The 24647-nt window shown below is 37.4% G+C and overlaps 1 protein-coding gene across 1 annotated transcript in view; it reads right to left on the reverse strand.

The window, feature by feature from the left end:
• Positions 1-24647, reverse strand: part of COL19A1 (collagen type XIX alpha 1 chain) — a 202260-nt gene that overhangs the window by 64003 nt on the left and 113610 nt on the right. Inside the window, 3 exon segments of the mRNA XM_068396430.1 lie at positions 298-351; positions 10168-10221; positions 24018-24071. Of these exon segments, the coding sequence (XP_068252531.1) occupies positions 298-351; positions 10168-10221; positions 24018-24071 (162 nt within the window).

Consider the following 24647-nt stretch of genomic DNA (forward strand, 5'->3'; position numbering starts at 1 on the left):
TTTACGCTAACAGCTAGGTGGTCAACCCACCTCCTTCTTGTTTTGCACCAGGCAAAAATATGGGAGTAGATGGATGGGAGATGAGACAAATGGCAGCATGATAGATGACACAATAGGTATGCGACTAGAGTGTGGACTGAGACTATACAGGGATGCAGAAAAGGGACAGGGAAGGATCTACCTTTTGGATGAATTTAGAACGTGGTTCGCAAGGATCAAAACTGTGGTCATTTCTACCTTGAACACATATTTCTTAGCCATAAACAGACACACAGACACTATATCAAATCTCCATACCTCATTATAATGCTTGTTCAATGAATCCAGAATTCCTTTTAGTCCAGAAGGACCCTATATAGAAAAACATGCATCAGAAATTAATTTTAATTTAATGTGTTTTGTTTACATGTCTATATTCAAAGAACAGTGGTCATGTAAAAGGGTTTAGATTTTTATTTGATTACACAGTAAATTATTTTCTGTAATTTCATTCTATCTTTTTTTTCAGGCACAGAGGAGAAGCAGAGTCAGTTTGTGAAATCCTGAGGTTTGAAAAATGGCAACTTCTTTTGGAGTGAATTGGTCCATCATAGAAGGCAGAGGTAACATCCATATCAATTTTAATACTAATCGCTTCTGGTATGAGCAGCATCTTTGTTCTGCAGTATTTTAAAACTCTCCACTAACTCGAAGAACAAGTTTTTAAGCAGAAGCATCTCCTAGTGTGAGCAAAGAGCTAGATTTTTGAGTACAGAAAGAGAAGTTGAGGAATGCCAGAATTCTCCAAAAGACTAACCTCCTAGCTTTATTAGCATTGCAAGTTTATACTTATACACACATCTCTCACAAAAAAGTTCAACAATGGGGAATGAACTTCCTACTCAAATGCAGGCTTACGATGCAGAGATTAAAAAACATGTGCTTGGGAAAAATAAAAAATTTTAAGATACATTCTGCCACAAACTAGGCCCTCAATGAGATTTTTAAGTGTTGTAAATCAGGGCAGAACACAAAAAGTTGAGTAAAGACCTTATGAACTAAAACTTGGGTAAATTTACAAATCAGCATAGTATCTCTCTTCAAGCTCAAATTTTCATCATGCAATATGAACTACAGCCATTCACGATAGCTGTAAGAAACATTTGACTACATTAATAAGATAATAATATATTCAGTTAAATCACGTAGTCTGAATGATCTGCATTTAACAGAGACAGGGCACAAAGGCAACTCTCCTCCTCTGGGGTTTTTTATAATCACAGGCTAAAAATTTACTCTCTGTAGCTTTTGTGTCAGTGGGGAAAATGTAGTTGGCATATATGCACCCTAAAGGCTGCTTTAGGAAACTGAATTCTCTTTGGCTTTGGAAAGAGTTGTTCCTCAAAAGCAAATGGAGGATGTTTATCAGTCAGAAGCTATGTCAGAGGTTAATCAGAGTTTTTATAGCACATTTTAATTTTGTATAAGATCTTTGTTGGTTTATGTGCACTGTTATTACACATACATCACACTTATGACAGAAATATTCTGGTGTTATGCATGGTAACAAGAAAACAGCTTTCTACACTTTCAGAATAAGAATCTATTGAAAATTTCTCCCATTTTCATGCTAAAGGACCTGTAAAACCATTACAGGAAGTCAGGGGTCAAAATCACTTCTCACCCAAGATACAAATTGGTCAAGATGAAAATACTATTGTTTTCAACTGGTTAAGACTTTTGTAACAAGAACCACTGTCCAATTCGTAGCAGTGCAGCAGTAAGACTCCAAAGTATTCCTAGAAAAATTGAAAAAACTTCTGTCCACTGATTTCTGCGAGAGATCCAAGGACAATATTGAAATGCTATGTATTCTGGGTCAATATAAACTAAATAACCAGTCACTATACTTTTCTAAGGAGGACCTCAACTGTTTACTACTTCAGAGTTGCTGCTATATAAACCATTAGGCAATTCAGGGAAAAAAAATGATGACAGAAGCAGCAATGATTTTGTCACAGGTGGTGTTCCTCATATCTGATAATTTCACATGTGTAGAAGATGCTGCTTGTGAACTGAATGTGACAGACAATCCTTGCTATTTGATACCTTTGCATCACAGTAGCAGTTGTAAGGATCACTAGGACATAGTATACACATTTGTGGAAGCAGTGTAGTTCAACTTTTAGAAAATAATAGCTCTCATGAGTAAGGGAACTCTGACTGTGACTGGAAGGTCAACTGATACTGTTACAAAGCTGAAACTGAAAAGCATTTCTGTTTTCAGAAAAGCACCATTCTCGTGGTTGTCTAGATTAGTGTTGGTTTACAAATAACCAGCTTTATGAAAATAATTCTAAGTCTTCATAGATATTATAATTGTCGCAGGAGTTTAAAAGCATTTTTATGTGGACAACTAGTAATAAGAAGGAAAATCATGGTGCAGGAGGCATGCTCTTGTCCCATCACCAGAATATGGTAAGAACATGGAGCCTCACAGCGATGACTCATGAAGACTGAAGAGGGCTTTCTTTCACTAATGCAACTATTCTGCATAATTTCTCTTAGCACCTTTGTAGGGGTGGCAGGAGAGACCGTAGACAATTTCAAAACAAGAGACTTGTAACTTTGTCTCCTCCAGGAGACTCACACTTCAGGAAGTTAACTTTTTTCCAACATATATTATTTCTGCATCTCTAACCAGGAGTAATGAGTCACAAGGCTGGTTCCTAAGTCCCAGTGGCAGGCTACGCTGATGAACAATTATTAAAAGCTTGAGAATTACCAGAATGTAAAGCACTTGCATAAAAAGAGATCAGTTTGGTGATACTAATTATGTGATAGCTACTTTGAGGATGCACATCCTGAGGGTGGTATCATTTGGCACCTATGTAATCATATTTTGAAGTGCTCTGACAAAGCATTTAAATGAGGTAGGTCATGATTTGCACTCGGACAGCAAGGCCTGCTTTGGCAAGATGCATCTGCTCTGTAGGAGTGCACAGAATGGCAAACGCACAAAGTTTTCCCACATGTAGAATATCATTCTGCGAAACCCTGATGGCTCTCCTTACCAGTAAAGGTACTTCCCTTGAGGTACTGAACTTAAAAAAGATGAGAAACAGAACCATGATTTTGATTAACCAAACAGACTGCTACTTCCTTGAGGAAAAAAATTTCAGTCTGATGGAAACTAATGAAAGAGAGGCAATCACAAAGTTCCCATGGAGTCTGAAGGTATAAAAAAACCTAGGAAGATGGTAGAGCCAAATTAAAGTCAATAGGCAAAAGTTATTAAAACTGATGGATAAGTCAGTAGGACCTGGCAGAACACTACTGCAGCATAACAGAACAAGATAGGTGTGCTCTGAGACATCATCACTAAATTATGAAATATGATCCTATGTATTTTGATGTGATTACATTGTTACAGAAAGATAGTGGTACTTAAATATTAGGGGACATAAGGAAGATTTGGAAGCCACATGAAACATCACAGGTGCCTCATGCCCTCTTTGTTCCTCCTCAACATCAGAAGAGCTACAAGGCCATAAATTTTTCCATTCATTTTATTTCGGAAGTGAACTGTCACTTCAAATCTACGTTGAAAAATAAGACAAATATAGTCATGATATGTTGACTGAGATGCTCACTCAAGTCTGATTTCAAAAGTTAATAGCAGTATTTTACTTTGATATCCATATTAAAGATGGCAATCCAGAATTGGGACTGAACTGTGATGACACTGCCTACTTATTAGATGTCTCAACTTCAACACTGTAATCCTGCAGTGCTGAATCCTTGAATCCAGAATCCTTGCAGGGTTCTGTAATCCTGCAAGCAAAGATAAGAATTTTTTCTCCCTTCTCATTTGCCACCATGTTGCTTCTTTTACTGTTTTTCTACAAATGAAACTGCTGCAATCATACAACACAGAAAGGATTGAATGCTGTATCTGCCACTGATCGTGACCTCTAGATATTATCTGGATGTCAAATAAATCAGTTTTGTCAAAATGGAAAGCCTTGGTACACATCACAGTTTTGAAAAAGAGGCATAACCTCAAAAAGACACAGAAAAGAAGCATAACCTCAAAAAGACACAGAACTGTCTCGTGACTAAGGTACTCAAGGGGAACTTATGGCATTTGGGTTGCATTCTTGACTATGCCACAGCCTTTGTGCTACCAGAGGTAAGCCATCTCTCTGTTTTAGTCTTTCCATTTGTAAAAATTTACGTAAATGTAATAATTTTATCTTTTCATCATTCTTTCTAAAATAAAACTAATAGAACAAGTGTACAACAACAGAAAATACTTTTATTCCAGACTGTTTTCCTAAACTCTAGTCTCTTTCTTCCCTTCCACACTGTTTCTCTCCACTAATACAGCTGCATAATCCACTCAGAAGTCTCTACAGACAGAAAAAAAGAACTAGTGGTATTGGTTTGCAAGTGGAGAAGTAACAAAATTAACAGGACTTGAAGAATTATTGTACAGGCAATTTCTTGCTTTTGAATGAGAATTTTGCACATCTGCCACTTTGGATATTTTTCAGACTTGCTGCTTTCCAAATACCAGTGAAAAGCTCACTTGAGCGGGGTTTCCTTTTTCTTTTTTAATATCTGGTTGTGTAATTGAGAGAACTGAAGCACACAGAGAACACAGTTGCATGAAAATAAAAGAACTGAAAATGTGTCCTGATTGTTTTCCAAAATTGCAAACAGGTTTCAGATGTTATTTCTATAGACAAGGCAGGAATAGAAACACAGGTGCTTAAAAGGGAATAGCTCCAAACTGTGAAGTTACTAGGGTTTATAATATATTTTTCTCCCTTCACTTTGATAGTTTGTCTGCATTTCTGTAAAGATGAGACTGCTGAAAAAGCCTACCCAGTCTCACACTCCATGCAGTAAAATGTGTAACAAGTAAATTGCACTGGTTGTATCTCAAGAACAGGCCATTTCAGAGAACACAGCAGTGCAAGTGAGTCAGTGTAATCACTTTACCCATCTATTTCAGATCTGTGTCTGCCCATTAAAATAAAATACTGTTTTTTTCAGATTACTATAATGTAAAAAATCGTGAAACTCATCAGTGCAGATGCGCAATAGTGTATAACTATTCCAAAGAGCAAATGGAAAGAATGAAGGCATGACGTCTGCCACAATAGAATACATTAAGTAAATTACATTTTGATATGGATTTAAAACAGTTGAATGCACAGAAACAAGCAATATGATCAACCCTTACCAGCCATTCTTGTCCTATCATGTAAGCATTTCCAATATACTTCTAAAAAGCAGCTGGAAGTCCAGGAATATCAGAAATGATACTGACAATTTTCGCTTATCATTGCTTTAATTTTCTGTTTATTGTAATTAACTGATAATATTAATTCACTTTCAAAATATTGGTCGAGGAATGACAGTATTTCCTGAGGCAGAGGAAATGAGATTTCCAAGGCAAACTGCTGCTACTTAAGATAACTAGTTTGGTGGCACTCATACATACTGAATAACAAGAGACCAAAAGTGTACGGAAATAAATGAAGAAATTAAAGTAGTCTGTGAACTTCTCCACTGCCTCACATGCAACAAACAAAAATGAAACCCTATTTTAATTTAAGACTTTAAGGAGTAACACAAAGCCAATCTTACAAGCAAGAATAGTTGTGAAGATAAAAGATACGAAGCTCAGACCCTTGCAAAGGTAAATAAGGAACTGACTGATGAGATTCAAGGGCTACAGTAATTGTGAAATAAATCTATTCTTGTTGCAAAAAGTAACTTTGGACATGTCGGTAGAAAACAGCAGGTTTAAAAGGATGAATAAGTGTGACTGCAGCTCACTAACTTGTGGTTTAGGAGACCCAAAGTTTTTTTCCTTGCTCTGTCAGAGACAGCTTCTTAGACAAGACAGCACTTGGCCAAATCAGGTAGTCCTCATGTTTCCTACCTTTAAAAAACAGTGCTGATAGCACTTCCCTTCTGCCAAACAGCAACACTGGGCAGAAGTCATATTCTGACTCACCCCAAAGAACACTGTTATCCTGGTGGAAGTCTGTAGCACAACTGTAGCTTGGCACTCTTTTTATTTTAAAAAACAATCTGATGTCCCACTAAAATGGGAACTACTGAGAAACGGAATTCCTCCAGTCATAAGAGTTCCAGTAGAGACAGAGAAAATTGGGACAGAAAAGATAAAGTTAACCTGTAATGGAGAAACCAGTAAAACTCCTTTTTCTGTCCTCTAGCCTACCTATGTAAATAGAAATACTCGGCTGCTGATTCATGTAAAAGTAAGAATACAAAAAAAAAAAGAACCCAAAAAACAACAAAAAAACCTCCCAACCCCAAAACCTCCCACAAATAACCATAATATGTAAAACAGTGCAAGAAATCATGCAAACAGAAAAACAAACGATCTCCTGTTAACAGAACTCTACACAAAACCAGGCAAGTAGTAATTCTACAACCCAAGACCAGAAAAGCACTTTGACTAAGTGAAGACTACAGAACTGGGTCTGTACATCCTTTGGCCAACAGCATATAAATACTAAGTTCAGACTCCTTCCATACATTGGCTTTTAAGTGCTGAAAAAAAAAGTGTTGTAACTAGAAAGCCAATGCATTATACCTCTGCAAAACAAGCTATGGTCTGCTGGTAACCCCTTCTGCATTGCTGATTCGTGTAGATATTTTTGTTAGCAGCTACCACAGTTTTGCAGTCAGATCACAATGCTGTACATAAAACCTCACAGCATCCTACCGTGATAGTATTTCTTTTTGTTTCATAAAATCAGTATTTCCATTTCAGTGAAGAGCCATGCAGAGCAGGATAACAGCATGTGAAAGAGACAGTATCACTTTCAGAAGACTTTAGAAGAAAACACAAGAAAGAAACCATATGAAATACATTTGAAGGGTGCAGAGATTTTGACTTCACAAACATAATTTTCAGAATGCTTCTGAGAGTGAAATGAATAGTGTATTTAACAGAAGAGTCAAACTACTCTCTAGACCCTTTAAAAGGGGGAAGGGATCAAAAAAGCACTAGAGGGAGCTGCTGTTCTACTTAACCCATTTGGATTCCTTGTTTTCAGCATAAATTGCTACCCACTGGTGTGAGACACGAGCGAGCACATATCTCAGCTCTCCAGTACTGAAATAACAGAACAGTACTCAAATCCAACAGCAAACAGCAAGGATGCGAACCATGAATTCTGAACCAGAAGGGAATAAAAGGACATTTTAAAAGTCTATAATATTTAATAAACCTTAAAAAATACTCAAAGGAGGATCATTATCTGGGTAAGCTTACAGAAATATTTTTTTAAAACCCATCAATAAAAATCCTCATTGACACCTTGCCTTTTGTGGGTGCAGGATTTACTCCAAAGGGAAAAAATGACATAAAAGAAAGGATAAGGGAAAAATGACACAAAAGAAAGGATACCTGGAAGAAGTTGTACAGACAGTCCCACTTTAACTGAGTAGTTTCATCATCAATTGCAAGCAACCTAAGTTTCTGACACTGATACAGGTTTTTAACCAAAGATGTGCAGATGATGTTACCTGATCTAGAAACTCACTAGAAACATCAATTTTACTGGAAAAAAATCCCCAGAAATTAAGTTGGGGGGGGAAAAAGATGATTTATTGAGAGAGGGTTAGAAAAGTCAGAGTAGAGGCAGATAAGAATATCAAGAAAATTTTAAACGCTGCCATGCAAAAAGTAGGTAAAAAAATATTATTTAAATTAATAGAAACACTTAGTATTGTCCAACTTAAAGCCCTTTTGACTCTTCAGAATGTGGTCTCATAACCCCTCCCTGCACACACTTTTTTTAGGACTGTCCTTTATACCAAATCCCCCAAGTATTGTATCCCGTTCAGCAACTTCCTCAAGGAGGCAGAACTTTCCTTCTCACAGTTTTTTTTTGTCATTACTGTACACCTGCTGTTCTCCCAATATCTAAATTAAGTACTTAATGTCACGGCATAAACTGATAAATAAATTAGGTAAATTTATTAATTTCAAACATGCAGTGTGTACTGTAGCTACCCTGACAACTAATGACTGAATCTCCTTTTTCTCAAATAAAAATATCGTATTCTTCTGAAATATATAACACACACCAATCTTACTTTTTCTGGAGAGTCTAATTTTTACATGTTCAGTCAATCTGTTAAGCCTTTTGTACCCTGTATATGCCAAACTTAGATAGCAACCACCCTGCAGGTGCAATAGTTCTGTTGCACTTCGGAAAGGCCCAAAGTAAAGGCCAGCAATACCTCCATGTGCCACTACTTACTATTAGAAGAGAAGGGGTAACAATATATCAAAAATTTAATATGGTTTGAGCCTTGAAAAAGAGAGGAGGAATAATGGATCATATTAAAGTCTTTTCAGTATGTATAAGTTGTAGCACTTTAAATATGGGTATACTGCCAATGTGCATAAACAGGCATTACTGCTTTTAGAGTATGCTTTTCCTATGCATATTATTCTCAATCTTGGAAGAGGAGCACAAGATGCTGGTGTAGCTCTATCCAAAGTAAGGACTGCATCAAGATAGTCATTCCAGAAACAAATACCTTTAACCAATATTTAGGCCATGATTGTTTGAGGAATGCTTTTCTGATATGTAGTGCTAGGCTAAGGTACCCACACAGAGCTCCTCGTAGGGATGCTGCCATGCTGACAAAGTTGAGCTTCCCATTTGCTGTAAGAAGATCTGAAATAGGTCTCAGTAGTAAAAGTGCAATTTAGCTTTCACGCAAGATTTCTGGTATGTCTGTCAAGGATCATACATCATCACAAGTCTGACCTGCCAGTAAATCTATGGTGGCAGAAATCTGTAATGGAGAAACAGCTTTTCACTGGTTCACAAAAAGCTAAGTAGATTAGGTCTAACATTGACCTCTGCTATGGTTTGTGTTTTTTTTTTTTTTCTTTTAAAAGTCATTTTTGGCATTTACATTAAGAAGAATTCTGCATCACTCCTTGCCTCTGTTTCGACTCCTGCAGTCTGCAGTACCGTTTCAGCATTAAAAAGCCCAAACTGTACAAAAGACTCAAATAAGCAAGGCTTCAATATGACTATATGCAGGGGAGAAGAGGGAGGGATTTTTAACTACTCAGTTTTATGCAGAATAAATGAACTCCATCATCAGCTCCTCTTTCTGAACACATTTTGCAAGGGAAAGGGGGGGGAAATTAAAAAATTTATGCAGTTTTGGTTTTAGATGAGTTAAAATTACATCTGTTTCATTTTATTCCTTGTATTTCATGCAGCAGGCCATTATTCTCTTATCTACAAACAAGACAAGTGTTCTGATGTATAAACTACTGGCCTTTACATATTTCAAGTAAAGAGAGAAAGGAATTATGAAATCCTTGTTTGATACAAAGAATGTAAAGCAACAGAATTTTACTTAATCCACAAATAGCTGTTTGTATTTGTGCATGACAGCATTTTTACAATACAATGCATAGGGAACGTTACAAATATGATCAAGTCTTCCTCTACCAAAGGAAGGCTGTGTTCATTCTAGGCTAAAATAGATCCATGCCTCACTTCATATTTGAAATCATGTATCTGTTAAAAAAAAAAAAATCCCAAACCTCTTAGATCTGAGCTAAACCCTTTAGTGCTTCAGATTACAAACCCTTCGATAGAGTCATGTATTTCTTAATCTTTTTAATTCTTCAGTAAACTCATTTGAACTACAGCTGAGTACTCATTCCAGTGCTGTGTATAATCCTCCCCACCATTCAGACAGTTGGCACATACTTCACACAGTCCTTCATCTTTCAAATTACCCCTCTGAGACAGAAATTATCCCATCTTCTACAGAGCATCACGCATTTTGCAAAGTGAATGAATGCACAGTATTCACATTTAGCATACATGGCCAGTCTTTCTTTGAAATGCCAGACAATTCCTGCTTCCTTCACTGAAGTTTGCATCTTGTTCTTTCCCTCCTGTGTATTTGTGCACCCAGTCCTTTTATCTTTGCTGTATCAAAAGCCTGGGAATAGTAGCTGTTTGATGCAGCAGAGTGAACAAAAATCAACTGTTTTCAACCATAATTATGATCAGGTAACCTGCTATAAAAATTCTAACAAAGTTCACTGTTCCAGGATAGAGTGAAAATTTCCCATTCTACTTATTAGTTACTCACAGGAGGTCCTGGTGGCCCCGGTTTTCCTGGGAGGCCTGGTTTGCCTCGTCTTCCCTGGAAACAAAAAAAGAACAACAGATGTTTATAAATGTTACGGCTAGTGGCTGATTTGGAATAAGAATTTTGTTTAAAAGAAAGATTTATGGCCTTGCTTATTATCAAAATGTTCCAAAACTATCCAAAAGAATACTCTGTGTATCAGTCACAGCAATGCTATCAAATTCTAGTAATTTTAGTATTGTTTTTATTAATTACGACAAACTATATCTGCATCACTGTAACATCTACTGTCACATTTCACATTTTAAAACTATGTCTCAAATGTGAGTGCGCATTGATAGGGCTATAAACAGAGCATCTTGATAAGATGTAAAGAAATTATATTTTATCTGGATATACCAGAGCTTGAGATGTTAAACTGTGCTGCAGTAGTCACCCTGACTTGCACAGTAAGTATGTATGTGCAGTACAACCCAATTAACAAACACCCATACCCTTCTCCTTCAGGATGGGAAAAAAATCAGTAAAGTCAGAGATTTATTTGCAAAACCAATTCACCTTCCTCACGCAATTACTACCATCGGTGTATATAGTGTACATTCAACATCATTTGTGTTAAAACTTAAGGTTCATAAAAGTCTACTTAAGTCAATGCGAGACTTTCCACTCATCTGACAAACATGCACACGGAATTATTACAATTTTTTAGTACAGAACTTGAGTGAACAACTGCTGCATTCACACATTTTTTTTTATGGAAGATCAGTATAAAAATGGAAGTAATTTACAGTCATCTACATTTTTATTGCCAAGCTGAAATCTGATGCATGTTTTTTAGAAAAAAAACCTGAGAACAACTAATACCTAGGTGTGATGCTAAAAAAAAAAAGTATTATATCCACGAAGACTAAACTTTTCCCTTGCATATGGCAAACGTAAATTAAAAAAAAAGCATTAGGGGGATGTCCTGGTGAAAACTTGGCTTAAGAAGCTACAAAATGAAAATGCTTGCTGACAGCTCAAAATTTACACATAGGGGTATTTCTGTAAGCTATGGTCCCTATTCTAAGCCTACTTCTGTGTTTTATTCAATGACGATCTCACACAAACTGCAGAAGTAATCTAAGGAACAGCGAGTGAAATCTCAGCTTCGCTCTTTACAGGTGAGAGCCTTGATTTGTAGGAAACCACTCTCGCACTCTGCCTCTCATTAATCTTGATCTATGCTGAGGAGAAACAAGATGTTGACAGTGAGGGTGGAAAATCCCTCTTCCTCACACCCTGCAGCTCACCAGGGTAACCTCTTGCCTAGATGCGAGGGACTCTCCTGAGAAGCAGGAGGTAAGGATTTGGAGCCCTTCAAGTTGAAGAAAGAACTGAACAAGGGTTGTGGGGATGAGTTTCACTCACAAGGCTGTGCCACATAACATGTAGACCGCCACCATGGTTTTATGAAGGTCCTCAGTCAGTCAGTATGTTTTAAGGGCAGCGTGACGAAAAAAGCCCACCTCGGCATATTTGGAGTGCCAGATTCCTGGGTCTTAACTAGCTGAGCCATATGTCATGTGCTGAGCTGTTTAATCCTACCAGTACTAGCACATGCAGGGCTGTAACTGGGGCAGCTCAGGGTGAATTTTCAGAACCAAAATATGGTACTAAGTGCCTATATTGGGCTCAAGGCTATATTGCCCCTTACCACCCACCCCCAGCATGTCCTTTGCTGTGTTGGAAAGACTGTCCATGCAGTCCTGTGATGAGCCAGAAACGGAAACTCATCCGGGATAAGGATAGCCCACAAAAAAGTAGAGTTGTTTTTAGCTTTGATCAGTTCATTGATTCAGTTCACTGGGCAACTGAGCAGCTTGCCTGGCCTGACAGAGGGCACAGTACTGGGAAAGGCACACGTGCACAAGAAAAAGGGGGCTGTTGTTAGCTAGATCTAGACTTTGGACTGATCTTTACTTCAGAAATACAGACAGAAACTAATATTTCCTGACTTCTATGAAAAACGGTAAACTTTCTTTAGAATGTATGAAAACCAGACTGAGAGGTAATGATATAAGTAACAAGCAAATACAAATTGCTTCATACTTTTAAAATAGTCCCTCTCAGTTATTATGATCTATACTGTCGACTTCTTGAAGCACCTTCCTTTTCCTGTTTGGACTTATTTAAAGTACCCTGAGGATGACACTTAAAATCACAGCAGTCTAAACAAAGTATCAAGGAAGTGTCAGGGGGAAGAAGGCAGGGCTTTGACTGGCAGACACAACTGTGAACAAGGTGTTAATTACACAGGAAAACATGGAATATGTTGGGAAGGCAATTTTATCTCTATTTACAAGATGAGCTAAAATGTGATTTATGACATACTGCAAAGTCTAAACTTGACAAACTTTCCAAAAAAACAGTCATTAAAAAAATAAAAATTGGGGGTAGTTATTTTTCACTGGCATTTATTAACTACCAAGACACCCAGTGAAACACAGAAGAAACACTTGCCCTGTCTCTTATCCAATCATTATATTACTAGTCATTATACCATGTGCCATGTGTACAAAAAAGTGTAGAACAATCACACAGACCCGTGTGAAACATCAGCTTTTTTTAGAGGAACAAAAGTCCTTTTTTTTTTTCCTACAAGCACCCTTCTAAACTGTCTGATATTTTAACACAGAAATGTGTAAAAGGATACTACCTTTCAGCAAGGCCTTTCGGATACAGTGATTTAAATGTTAGGGATACACACAGCTCCACCTACTTGCCAGCACTCCTGCTTCTCTATGATTTCCCAGCATCAGTATGGAAAAAAATAAAATATAGAGTAAAGAGTGTAAGTAGAGAAAAGTAGCTTATGTTTTTGGTTAGGATAATAAAAACAATTAGAAGAATGTTTTTGATAAGCCCATTATGGCCTTGCCTTGAGCAGACCATGAGCCAGACTGTGACTAAATATTTACAGTTTGATTCTGAGTCTTCCTTCTGGCAAGAAAGAAGTGAAAAAAATCTTGGTGCCCTCTCCAGTTTGTAGAGCGGGCTTAGTGGAGAGCCACAGTTCCCATCTCCTGCTCAGAAGCAGGTCTTGGCAGATCCAGGAGAGCGGTACTCGCTGCTGTACCACTGTGCATGGGACAGGCAGCTGGCACAGGAGGCTCATTATCTTTATTTATTTGAGTTCACCGAGCAAAAATTAAAAAAACACTCAAAATATAAATACATGTTCTAGGCATCACATACTTTTTTTAACTAAATAAAAAATACGCCACCTACACTAACTTAAAAAAGATAGGTGGTATCAACAAGTTGTCTAATGCTACTTAGAATAATATCTAAAGAAAAGAAAACCAAAACAGTTGCTGGTTATTTCCTTTGTGCTGCATGTATTTTTGTTGACAATGAGATAAGAAGTTGTCTAAATGTTACCGACACTGTATCCTGTCCCCTGGACTCATGAAATGCCTGCCCTCAACTCATTTGGACAGTCAGCTACTTTCCTCTTTTCCATAGGACAAACTTCAGCTACGATACACACACAAATAATTCAAATAATTGCTTGGTCAGGGGTGAAAAAGATAAAATATTAAAAATAAAATAAATGAGAAATTATATGCTTCAGCAAATCCCAGCTGAGTGCCTAGCTGAAGTACATGGTCAACTGCATGCTTTATTCTTCTCTTCCTTTGCCCTTTCTGTTAATCAAAATGACATGATGAGCTTTGCCTTACATTACATGAAAACTTGTTCAAAAGGGAGGTTCCGTGCATCCTTCTATAAGCTTGTGCTCTGATTCTGACTGTCACCCCTGGGCACCGTTGTAGGTCCAACACACAATGCAAGAATTCAAATCTATACCTTAACCCCCTGCTGTATCATGTTGCATCCACCTATTCGCGTATCTCTAGCTATAGAAGAGTAAAATAGCTAATCCTAGTGTCTAAAAATAAGCTGTGGATTATTTTAGGATAAAATTGATCAGAGTTATGTAGGAATGCTGATACCATTTATGGAATTAATAATTTAAAGAACCCACACTTGAGTATGAAGGGAAAAGTTCTTAGAATAAGCCTGTGTGAATTTTCAAGGGAAAAGTGCTAATTAGTGGTTTCTGAAACACATCATCACATTTCAAAACAGGAACTAGTTCTAGAGAAAGTAGGAAGCTGGGCCTTAAAGTCTTAACTACTACAGTTGTTATGCAAGGTTAATGAGGCTTATATAATACTTTTGCCAAGCTAAACTAAGATTGCCTTGAATAATCCTCAAAACCAGACTGACAAAGGGACAGATACATCCAAAGGAGGAGGCAGGTGGAAAGTAAAGACCCCCATCTCAGAGCGCCCAGTCCATGGACACCCCATCAGCCCCTTGGGCACCTAAACGCAGCCAGGTGAGTGGAGCTCTGGGCAGTTAAACGACTGTTTCTCTAGATGCCCTAAGTTGCAACCAAGCAGCCAGGCAAATCCCAGTGCCTGTGCTAATTCAGAGTACAGAAAAGAGTCTTTCCTTTGTCTCAGTCCTCTAAATTGATATGCTTAGTCCATATAAATTTCCTAGTTTTCCCTCCCTGTCTGTAGTCACAATCTGGTGCTCCTGGGAGCTCACCTGGAGCTTGCAGAGCTCCAACCAACTCTAACCCAGGGGAAATGCAGCCCAGCCCAAAGCTGGTGACAGTTCTCTGCTCCATGGTTTACCAGAAAAACTTTGCCAGACTGCCATTTTTAGGGGAATGAAGGCAGACATCACATGGCAGTATCACTAAGAAAGCCAGTTCAAGAGCTAATCGGAAACAGAAGATCAGAATTAATCACAAAAATCAGAATAATCACCCATCCAACCCAGTTACACAACAGTGTGCATCTACCGATGGGTTGTGGGACAAAAGAAGGTTCTCTAGGATCCAAATCAACTATTTGACAGTTCACAAAATACGAATGACAAATCTACAACAAATGCATAGTCCGAATACAGTAATAATTTTCCATTGTGCATTTAGCCAAAAATTTGGTAATATTTAAAGAGGGCTTTGGCATTTAACCATCTGACTGCACAACTGCTGTTAATAAGAGTTTTGTCATTAACTTTGGTAGTGTCACACTTGCACAAGTTTTTTTTTAATCCTTAGAAATCTTATAGTTTGGATAGTCTCTTTCCTACATTGGAAATCTATGTTGCAGTCAATGAAACCTTTTTAATTACAGTAATACAGTGTTAGGACTTGAATGTACAATTCCTTCTTCAATCCTATTAACCATGGTCTTGAGGATGTATTATGGTAACCAGTGTATTACAAATTATCCTCTGTATTAACTGTCGAACCTGAATAAAGTCACTACAAATAAGGCCAGAAGGCAAGAAATTAAGCCGTTTGCAGAAAACAAGTGAAAGTCTGCCCCTCATATCCCACTAAAGCTTTTCACAGAAACACGGCTCACCGAAGAACAGAGCACAGGCCCTAATCCCCTGTTTTGGAAGAGGAGTCACTAGGGAGCTCCTTGCTAATGCAGAAGCATTCCTGCATTCAACCTTGGCTTTCTAATTTTAGGAATGACTTCCAATAAACTCTAGTTTCTTGATTTTTGCATTACTAAAATGCTAAAAGAGAATGCCTAGCACGACTATATAATATTATTAAAATACATTTAACAAAGATGAAAAAAAGTCCTTAAACAGGCATAGCAGTGCCAAGAAGTGAAATGCCACAACCTATTTTGCCAACAAATCCCTGCACAAAATCCATCACAATTTTTCAAGTGTATTCACAAAAGTGCATTTTAAAATCAAAAACATTTGTAGCAAAATTTTTCAACTACATTTAGATATTTTTATAATGAACATCTTAATTTTTAATTATGAGAAATGATTTTCTATTCTCTCATGTTGCTATACCTTTTGCTAAGAGACATTAAAAGAAACATCGATAATAGAGTACTTGGAAGGGAGCCTAAAAATTCTAAATGAGATCTTAAAAGTAGAATAATTTCTGCTATTCCTTTAAAAGTTAAATTTTCATTCCTTTATTGGAAAACAACAAAGAAATTAAAAAACGATAGAACTATTTTCTAATTGACAAATCTGTCTTCAACTTTCTAAATTACAACCCTTTTCATCCCATTTTTAAATGCCAAAGTGGGAAAAATAATTTATTTTTTTAAGCTGTATCCTACCTTACTAGTTATTTACTTTGCTTTTAGGGTAGAGACATTCTGGTAGAAAAACTGATAATTATCTCTGTCTTTCACATTAACCATTTTTAGACTGCTAAATACCTGAGCAAAGGAACTTACAACACTACAACTTAAAGATAAAATCAGACTGGAGCTTTACACATGTAAAAACAACTTACATCAAAGTCAGGAAGGAATGAGAAGATTAAGAGAGGTTCCAAAACTCCAGAGCTGTAGCTGTGAAAAATACTGTTTGCTCTGTGCCAGAAGCCTGACCTACTATGCAGTAATTATCATTGCTCTGTAAAGCTTGTTTTACAATTGGTTGAGTACATTTACTCACTGAACTACAAAACAAATTATGTCAAAGAAATATTTAAGTTCTATAAATCAGACAAATGCAATCTGAATTTAAATTAATTTTGATGTCACTCTAAATAATTATGTTAAGAAAATCTAACAGCTCCCTACCAATTTATTTATTTAGGTAGATTTTCCACTGTGTCATAATAATTTTATTCATGCTTGATTAGAAAAACTTGTAGTCTCAGAGAGTAAATTGATTATTAACATAAGGCAAGTATTGCAATTTCACAAGGTCCCTCTAAACACATAATTTTAGTGAAATCAATGCTGAAACACTAGATATGACAACCCAAAGGATTCTCAGTTTTACGAGACGCTTAACTTGTTACTTAGATAATGCTAAAATAACCTCTTCTTAAGTGAAGTATTTGGTATTATAAATACAACAACTGGAAATAAGGAAGTAGTTTCAAAAATGTTTACTTCAAGACACCTGCAACTTCCCAAGGAATACGGAGTCAAGAACACGGCTGTGGTACCGTAGAAAGATTTGTAAACGTTGTACTAAATTAACCACTGGAACCAGGGAAACCACCATGGAGGAGAATCAGTCTGTTTAAATACACATGAAACATTTAAAAAAATCCTATTAACCCATAAAAATGAAGTTGCTGGCAGCTATGCTGAGAATAAGCTAGAGCTAGTTAAATAAAAACCAGAATTGTCTGGGCTGGAAGGAATCTCTTGAGATGATCTAGTACAATCTCCCTCCTCAAGCAGGATCAATTGCCCAGGGCTGGGTCTACTTGACTTTTGAATGTCTCCACAGATGGAGACTCCACAACATCTCTGGGCAACCTGTATCAGTATTTGACCACCCCTACAATAAAAAAGTGTTTTCTTGTGTTCAGATGGGATTTTCTGTTTTTTTTTTTAATTTGTGCCTATTGACTCTTGTCCTGTCACTGGTTACGACTGAGGAGAATCTGGCTCCTTGTTCTTTATTCCCTCACATCAGGTATTTATGCACACTGATAAGATCCCTCCTGAGCATTCTCTTCTCCAGGCTGAAGAGTCCCAGCTCCCTCTGCCTCTCCTTTTATGAAAGATGCTCCAGTCCATTTAATCTGCTTTGCGGCCCTGTGCTAGAAACAGTTCAGTAAGTCCATGTCTTCCTTGACGTGGTCTCAGCAATGCTAAGCAAAGGGGAAGGATATCTCCCCTGACCTGCTGGCAATGCTCTTCCAAATGCAGTCCAGGATATTGTTGGCCTTTTTCTGCCACGACAGTGCATTGCCGGCTCATGGTCTGCTTGTTGTCCAGCAGGTTCTCCGCACAGCTTCTTCCCAGATAGTTTGCTTCTAGTGTATACTGATACCTGGGGTTATTCCTTCCTAGATGCAGGATTTTGCATTTCCCCTTGTTGAACTTCATGCGATTCCTCTTGCCCCAGCTCTCTGCTACATTCTGCCCCATTGTCCAGGTTGTTAATGAAGATGCTGGACAGTGCTGGCTCCAGTACCGATCCCTGGGGTACACCACCAGTGACTCGTCTCCAACAGGACTTTGTGCCACTGATCACAACCCTCTGGGCCCTCTGTTCAGCTCGTTTTCAATCCACCTCACTGTCCACTTATCTAACTTGTACTTTGCCAGCTTGTCTATGAAGTTGATGAGATGAAGTTATGGGAGGTAGTGTCAAAGGCTTTGCTAAAGTTGAGGTCAACAACATCCACTGCTCACCTCTCACCCATCAAGCTAGTCACCTCATTGTAGAAGGCAGTGTAGTTGGTCAAGCGTAATTTCCCCTTCATAAATCCATGCAGACTATCCCACTCACTTTCTTGTCCTTCATGTGTTTGGAAATGGTTTCCAGGGGGATTTCCCCTATCACATTCACAGGGATTGAGGTGAGGCTGATTGACCTGTAGTTCCCCGGATCTTCCTTCTTGAAGATAGAAGTGACATTTGCTCTTTTCCAGTCTTCAGGAACCTCTCCCAGTCACCATGACCATTCAAAGATAATCAAGAGTGGCCTTGCAATGACACCAGACAGCTGCCTCTGCACTTCTGGATGCAACCTGTCAGGGCCCGTGGACTTACAGGGCTGTGTCCTCCATCTGAAGCTGCCTGGGTGCAAGAGTCTGACAGCAAACAGACAGTTACTTCAGAAGCACCTGGGTCCTGTGCCTTGTGACCATCATCTTTAAGGATGTGTATGCTGCACAAAGAAAGTTCGCTAGCCTCTTCTTTGTGTCCTTCTCCATGAATTGCTGTGCAAATTGCTGCACATCTATTGGCTGCTTCTGTTATCACTGCACAAACTGCTGCATCACCTGGCTGTTATATAGCTGTCTTCCTGGCACGGGCTAAAACGGTGCTTGACCCTCCCTACTCAGGGGTCAGGTAGAACAAAGGCTGCAGGCACCCTTTGATCAAGGACAGCTGATGGATTTCATTAGAAGCTGCTAGAGCTACCCTTACTTTAGCCTCACCTGGCAGCAGCAGGCAACCTTGCTTTCCTAAGAGTTCCCAGAAGTTCCCAAATCCCAGAAAAAGTGCCCAGAAGCTCAAGAAAGTATCAAGAAGATCTCAAAGAAGCAGAAACTGCTGCACAAACTGCTGTGTTTGTTAGCTGCGTGCTGGGCCTGAATGAAAAATGACCATTTCTAGATTTCACAGTATAGTTGTCTAAAAAATTTGCTTTGATGCTTTGTGTTAAGAGAATTTTTGGAATTCACTAAAATATTATATTAAAAAATTAAATTGTTTTTAAAAAAATAGTATTTATAAAAAATGCATCAAGTCCAGCGAAAGTCTCTGCTACAAAGACATCCAACTGAAATTAATAATTAATCTCCAAAAGCTTTGGAATTATATTTTGTAAATATAAATTCACTTTACGGCATTTAACATAGTGAAGGTAGAATCTGGCAAACTCCATGCAGTCTGTACTTGTAAATACTGGAAATTTTGAAAAAAGTAGAGCAACATGACAAAACTGTTTGAAGACAGAAGAAAATTCCTTACATGAGGAGCTGAAGGATCTTAGTTGAACTTTCTCAAAAATAAATGGAATGGTGATTTGATTACAGAGAAAAAAAACCTTTTAATAGCTCTTTAATGTAAAGCAGTCATAAAAAAAAAACCCAAACAGTTGCTGGAGGCTGAAGCTACATGCTCAAGTGTAAAATAAAAAGCACATTTTGAAATGTGGGATCAACATGAAACACTGGAACAAAAAAAAAAAAATCAAGGAGACTTGCGAAGTTTCTATTGTTGATGTCTTTCAGGTGGAAACTGCTTCTGTGAAAGATGTACTTAGCTAAAGTGCAGGAATACCGAGAGAAATAATAAAGTCCTGCGTAACGCAGAGAGCCAGAAAGATGGCGTAGTTGTCCACTGTGGTTTAAATTCCATGCAGTGCTAGGTGAGCACCCAATATTTCTTTTTTTATTTGTTGGTCAGTAATATTGGACCAGGGACTTTTCTGAGTTATATCTGATTCCCTCCTGAAGCTCCTGACATCATTCTGAGCGCTGGTGCAATAGTATTAAGTTGCTCCAGCAGTAATATGCTGCTCTGAATGCCTGAAGCCAACAAGACGGACACTGAAAAATTATGTATGAAGGTAATACCCACAGAATGGTCTAGTGTCTCTCATACAGGGATGAGGAAGAGGCAATGAGTAGCCATCTCTACTGGCCCTCTTCTCCCAGTGACCAGAATTAAAAATCAAAGTCTCTTACTTAGCAAGGCCTCATGCCTAACATAAACCACTTTACTAAACATAACAAAACTAAAAAATTATACCAGTCACGAGTGGTAGAGCAAGCAGAAACACTAGTCTTTTTGTAAGAACAGCAAAGGTTTGAGGACTCGTTGCACCCATAGGAAAACACAATGCTGGCTAACACGTGTGAGTGGAAGTGGGTACCATCACAAAAGGAGAAACATAAATGCAGTACATACTCATACAAAATATAACTAAGTTCACTCAAGAGACTGTCACAACAAAAAAGACCTCATAAATGAGTACTGTATGTGTCTCACGTTGGCTGAAGAATCAGAAATCAGTTCACTGCGTGGTCTCTGGATATCACCAGATTATCATGCAGCCACTATTCCTTCTGCCACAACCGTTACTTTCCTCTTCTAAGTAACACCCTAAATAAGCATGCACCATGTATGATGAATCACTGAATATCTTTTTTTTTTTGGTAGAGCTACAGTAAATGCTAAGTAGTTTCTTTTGTGCAGATACAGAAGCATGGTAGCAAAGAGAAACCCAATTGCTTCACTTTAGCTCATAACTCTATTCCTCTTCTATTGCTCTGCAAAGGAAACAAGCTATGTGGGTCTGAAGACCATTATTTGTACTACCGCATTGCTCATGAAGGTTGCTCTCTCCTGCATAAGCCAGCTATGTGCAGAATGAGAAGATGTAACAAAGGAGATGAGAGGAAAAGGTGTCACACAAAGTGGAGAAAGAAGGGGGACTAATGAGTTTACTCTTATAAGCATAACCAACACACTTGCTAAATGCTAGACTATTAATGTGTTTGTTTATTCAGAAAAAAAAAATTATGCATTTTGTAACCAAGGGAGTATGAAAGAAGTAATATGCATAAGAATCCAATTTTTGTTTATCATCGCACTAGTTTTTCTCCATGACTGCACTACTTCAGATTTTTAGTGAGTTTGGAATTTAATCTTAAGCAAAGCCAAAAAGTGGAGCATATATCCTGATATAAGATCGTTTAACATTGCACAGATCTAGTCAAAGAGCTTTCAGGGCTTCATCTCTCTCATTCTGAATGATCTCCCTACAGTACAGTTCTGTAAATATATCACATTAGGGTACGCTGTTTTCTGCAAACTCCTTCATCCTTTGGGATATCTGGAAAGCATCCAGGAGACCAACTCAGACAGAAGACATTTCACACACTTCTGTCATCAAGTTCCATGGCTAACTTATTTGTGTACCATCATTTAAATGTGTAAGAATGTAAACTGCTTGTTCAGGTGGGAGCAAGATCATATCCCAGCATGATCATATAGTAGTAATACATCAGATCACCAAGCCACAGAAAGTGAAATATTTATTAATAATCACGTGTTGTCTCAAATGATACCATGTAACTATAGCTACAATGTACCCATTGGACAAAAGCTGTTACCAGTTTATTTGAAATAATGTATTGATCCTCCTTTGCTCTTGAAATAAATAACCTGCAGTCTTCACCTAATTCAGTGATGTTGTAAATTTCTGCTTGTAAGCCAATGTCACATATATGTCAATAAGTATTTTAAGGTTGGCATAACTTTGAACTAAAAATCTCAATATTATGCTTTAATCTTCAAAAGACAGTCCATGACAAAAGCAATAACTTCATATAATGTGAAAGATTTGGAGGATCGGCTGGAAGTAGTACAGAGGAACATGACATCTATAATTAAATAAAAAGGAATATTTAATAGCCATTAGATGCGCACTGTCTTGTTTGTCATTAAACAGAGCAGAGATCTTGTTACAAACAGTATGCTATTGTGTAATTAAATGCATTGGAAATGCAAACACACATGGGAATCAAATTAATACTGCAAACTATGTTATTAATGCTTGGGCGGGGGTGGCCAGCAGAAAGAGTATTGTGAGCATCTGAAAGATAGATAGGTAGAAAGATAAAGACAGATGCTGAGGCTCTAGTCTGCTGTTCCCATTGTTTGGCTCAAGGCAACTGTGTGCGTGGCCAAGATTATAAAACAATCAGAACTCCTGTTTTTGTAGATATTGGAGTGAAACAGCAGTTCAATTTTATGTGTGAATAGGACATGGCCATGATAAATGTATCAATCCCCTAATTCCCACTGCAAAATGGGGAAAAAAAAAGTATTTCCAAATTCATTTATCCACTATTATATACAATACAGTATGTTAACTCTGGACCTTTGCCTCAAAAAATTAAGAAGTTCACACAGCCACATTTATAACTGTTCCTAAAGGAGAACTAACAAACTGTGTGTTTCTGCAGCTTCAATACTCCACAGAAAAACAAGCTAAAATATGCCTAAACTGGATATCCATAGCTTTTCAGTATCCTGGATATTTAACTGCATAACAGTAAGAGTCATAGTAATTATAAAACCTTTAATAGGTTTTATATTTTAAAATATATTTATAATACAATTATAATTTATAATATAATAATATAATTTATAAGATAAGAATCAAAAGTTCTGGTGAATATTTAATAGCATATTTACCAGAACTTTTGATTCTCCCTTACTACGTTGACTTTTTCTGAATGGGTTCTCAATCCTTACTGTGAAATTTAAATAACCTCTGCTTTCAAATTTTCATGTTCAACTTAAATGAAATTTTGTACTATTTTTATAACTTAAAAAACAATATGAAACATGGCTTTGGGGCCTACACACTATTACTCATTTTGTTCAAGAACTAGTCTTCTGTTATTATTATTATTATTACTGGAATTATTAAACTGACCTTAAATAATTCACTGTAGATGACTAAGATCAATGATGAGCAATACTAAATCCTTCCGCTTCAGATAATTTAACTGAGATACTGAATAGCATGAAGAATTATTGAGAGACCCAACTTCAAAACACAAGCTGGGCACAATTTATTTCATAAAAATACTGAAATGTTTGAGTCTATCTTCCCAAACTTTTGGGAGTAGACTAGATTATAAACTCTCAGAAGTGAATTATTTCTTGAGATACCACAATCGTAAATATTCGTTATCTGTTCTACTGAACTACCAAATTCAGTAAGTCAGGGAAAACAAAAACATAACACAGAGAAACCAGTCAGTCAATTACTTCATTATATTAAAATTCTGAATAACCAAAGGTTTATTTCATGTCTTGGGTGTAATCTCTTTGTTTTTTTTTCTTTTTTCTTACTTTTTTTGTATATCTGTGTTAGGCTCTGACACTTGTATAATGGCATCTACAACAAAACTTGGGTCACTAGTTCTGTTTTCTGTTAATAGTTTAGATAATGACCTTAAATTCATATGTTTATATATTCTAAAAGTAGTAAGGTATGGTCTATCCCCACAATAAAATAAAAACTTCCAAGAAATTTTAATATTCTTTCATTTAAAATTACAGCAGAAACATGTTGCCCAAACAATATCTACATCTGTGCTGCCAGTCATTAAAAACACTTTAGATGGTTGAAATTGTTAAATCTTCAACTGAAAAGAAACCTCAAATTCCAAAGCTCAGTTTGTTGTCAGCACACATCATACTCAGCTGCTACCTTTCCATTTTTTATTAGTGCCTTGAGAGAAGTCACACATCACGGTCAGTTAGCACACTCACCAGTTGTTCACCAAGTTTACTCACCCTTTGACCTTCTTTGCCAGGTGGACCTTGGGGACCCTCCAACCCTGGCAAACCCTGAAAATACAAACATTAAACAAATATAACATTCAGGGTTATTTCCATCCTGTATTATTCTATAGAAGTAAGACTAAGCCAAAGAGCCAGATGTCAAGACAAAGCATTTATTTCTAATAATAAAAATAGGCTATTCATAATAACATATTTCAGGATAAGGTTATATTAAGGTGCAAGAAAAAATGAAAACAATAATTATTAATCACATTCCTTCCTATAAAGACTGAATCATTTGGAAAAGAAGAGGTAAGTCAGCACTACTTAAGCATAGGTATATCTAACTACAGTTTTATATGAAAAGTGACTTCTCTTGTTAAGATGACGTAAGAAAAAAAGAAAAAAATTATATTAAATGAATGACAACTTACTCTACAACTGAATTTCAAATATAGGCACTGAAGGGGGAGGGGAAGGGAAGGGAGGGGAAGGAAAGGGGACTAAATATAGCAGAAGGCCTTACACTCACTGTATGTAAGGACCATCCCTGTGCAGTTTCCTCTGTGTGCCTGGCTCAGCTTTTCAAAACTCTTCACAGGCACTTATCTCTCGCCCTCCCCCCTGACCAGACACAGGAAC

This window comes from Nyctibius grandis, chromosome 1 (genome assembly GCF_013368605.1).
Source record: "Nyctibius grandis isolate bNycGra1 chromosome 1, bNycGra1.pri, whole genome shotgun sequence".
Lineage (NCBI taxonomy): Eukaryota > Metazoa > Chordata > Aves > Nyctibiiformes > Nyctibiidae > Nyctibius > Nyctibius grandis.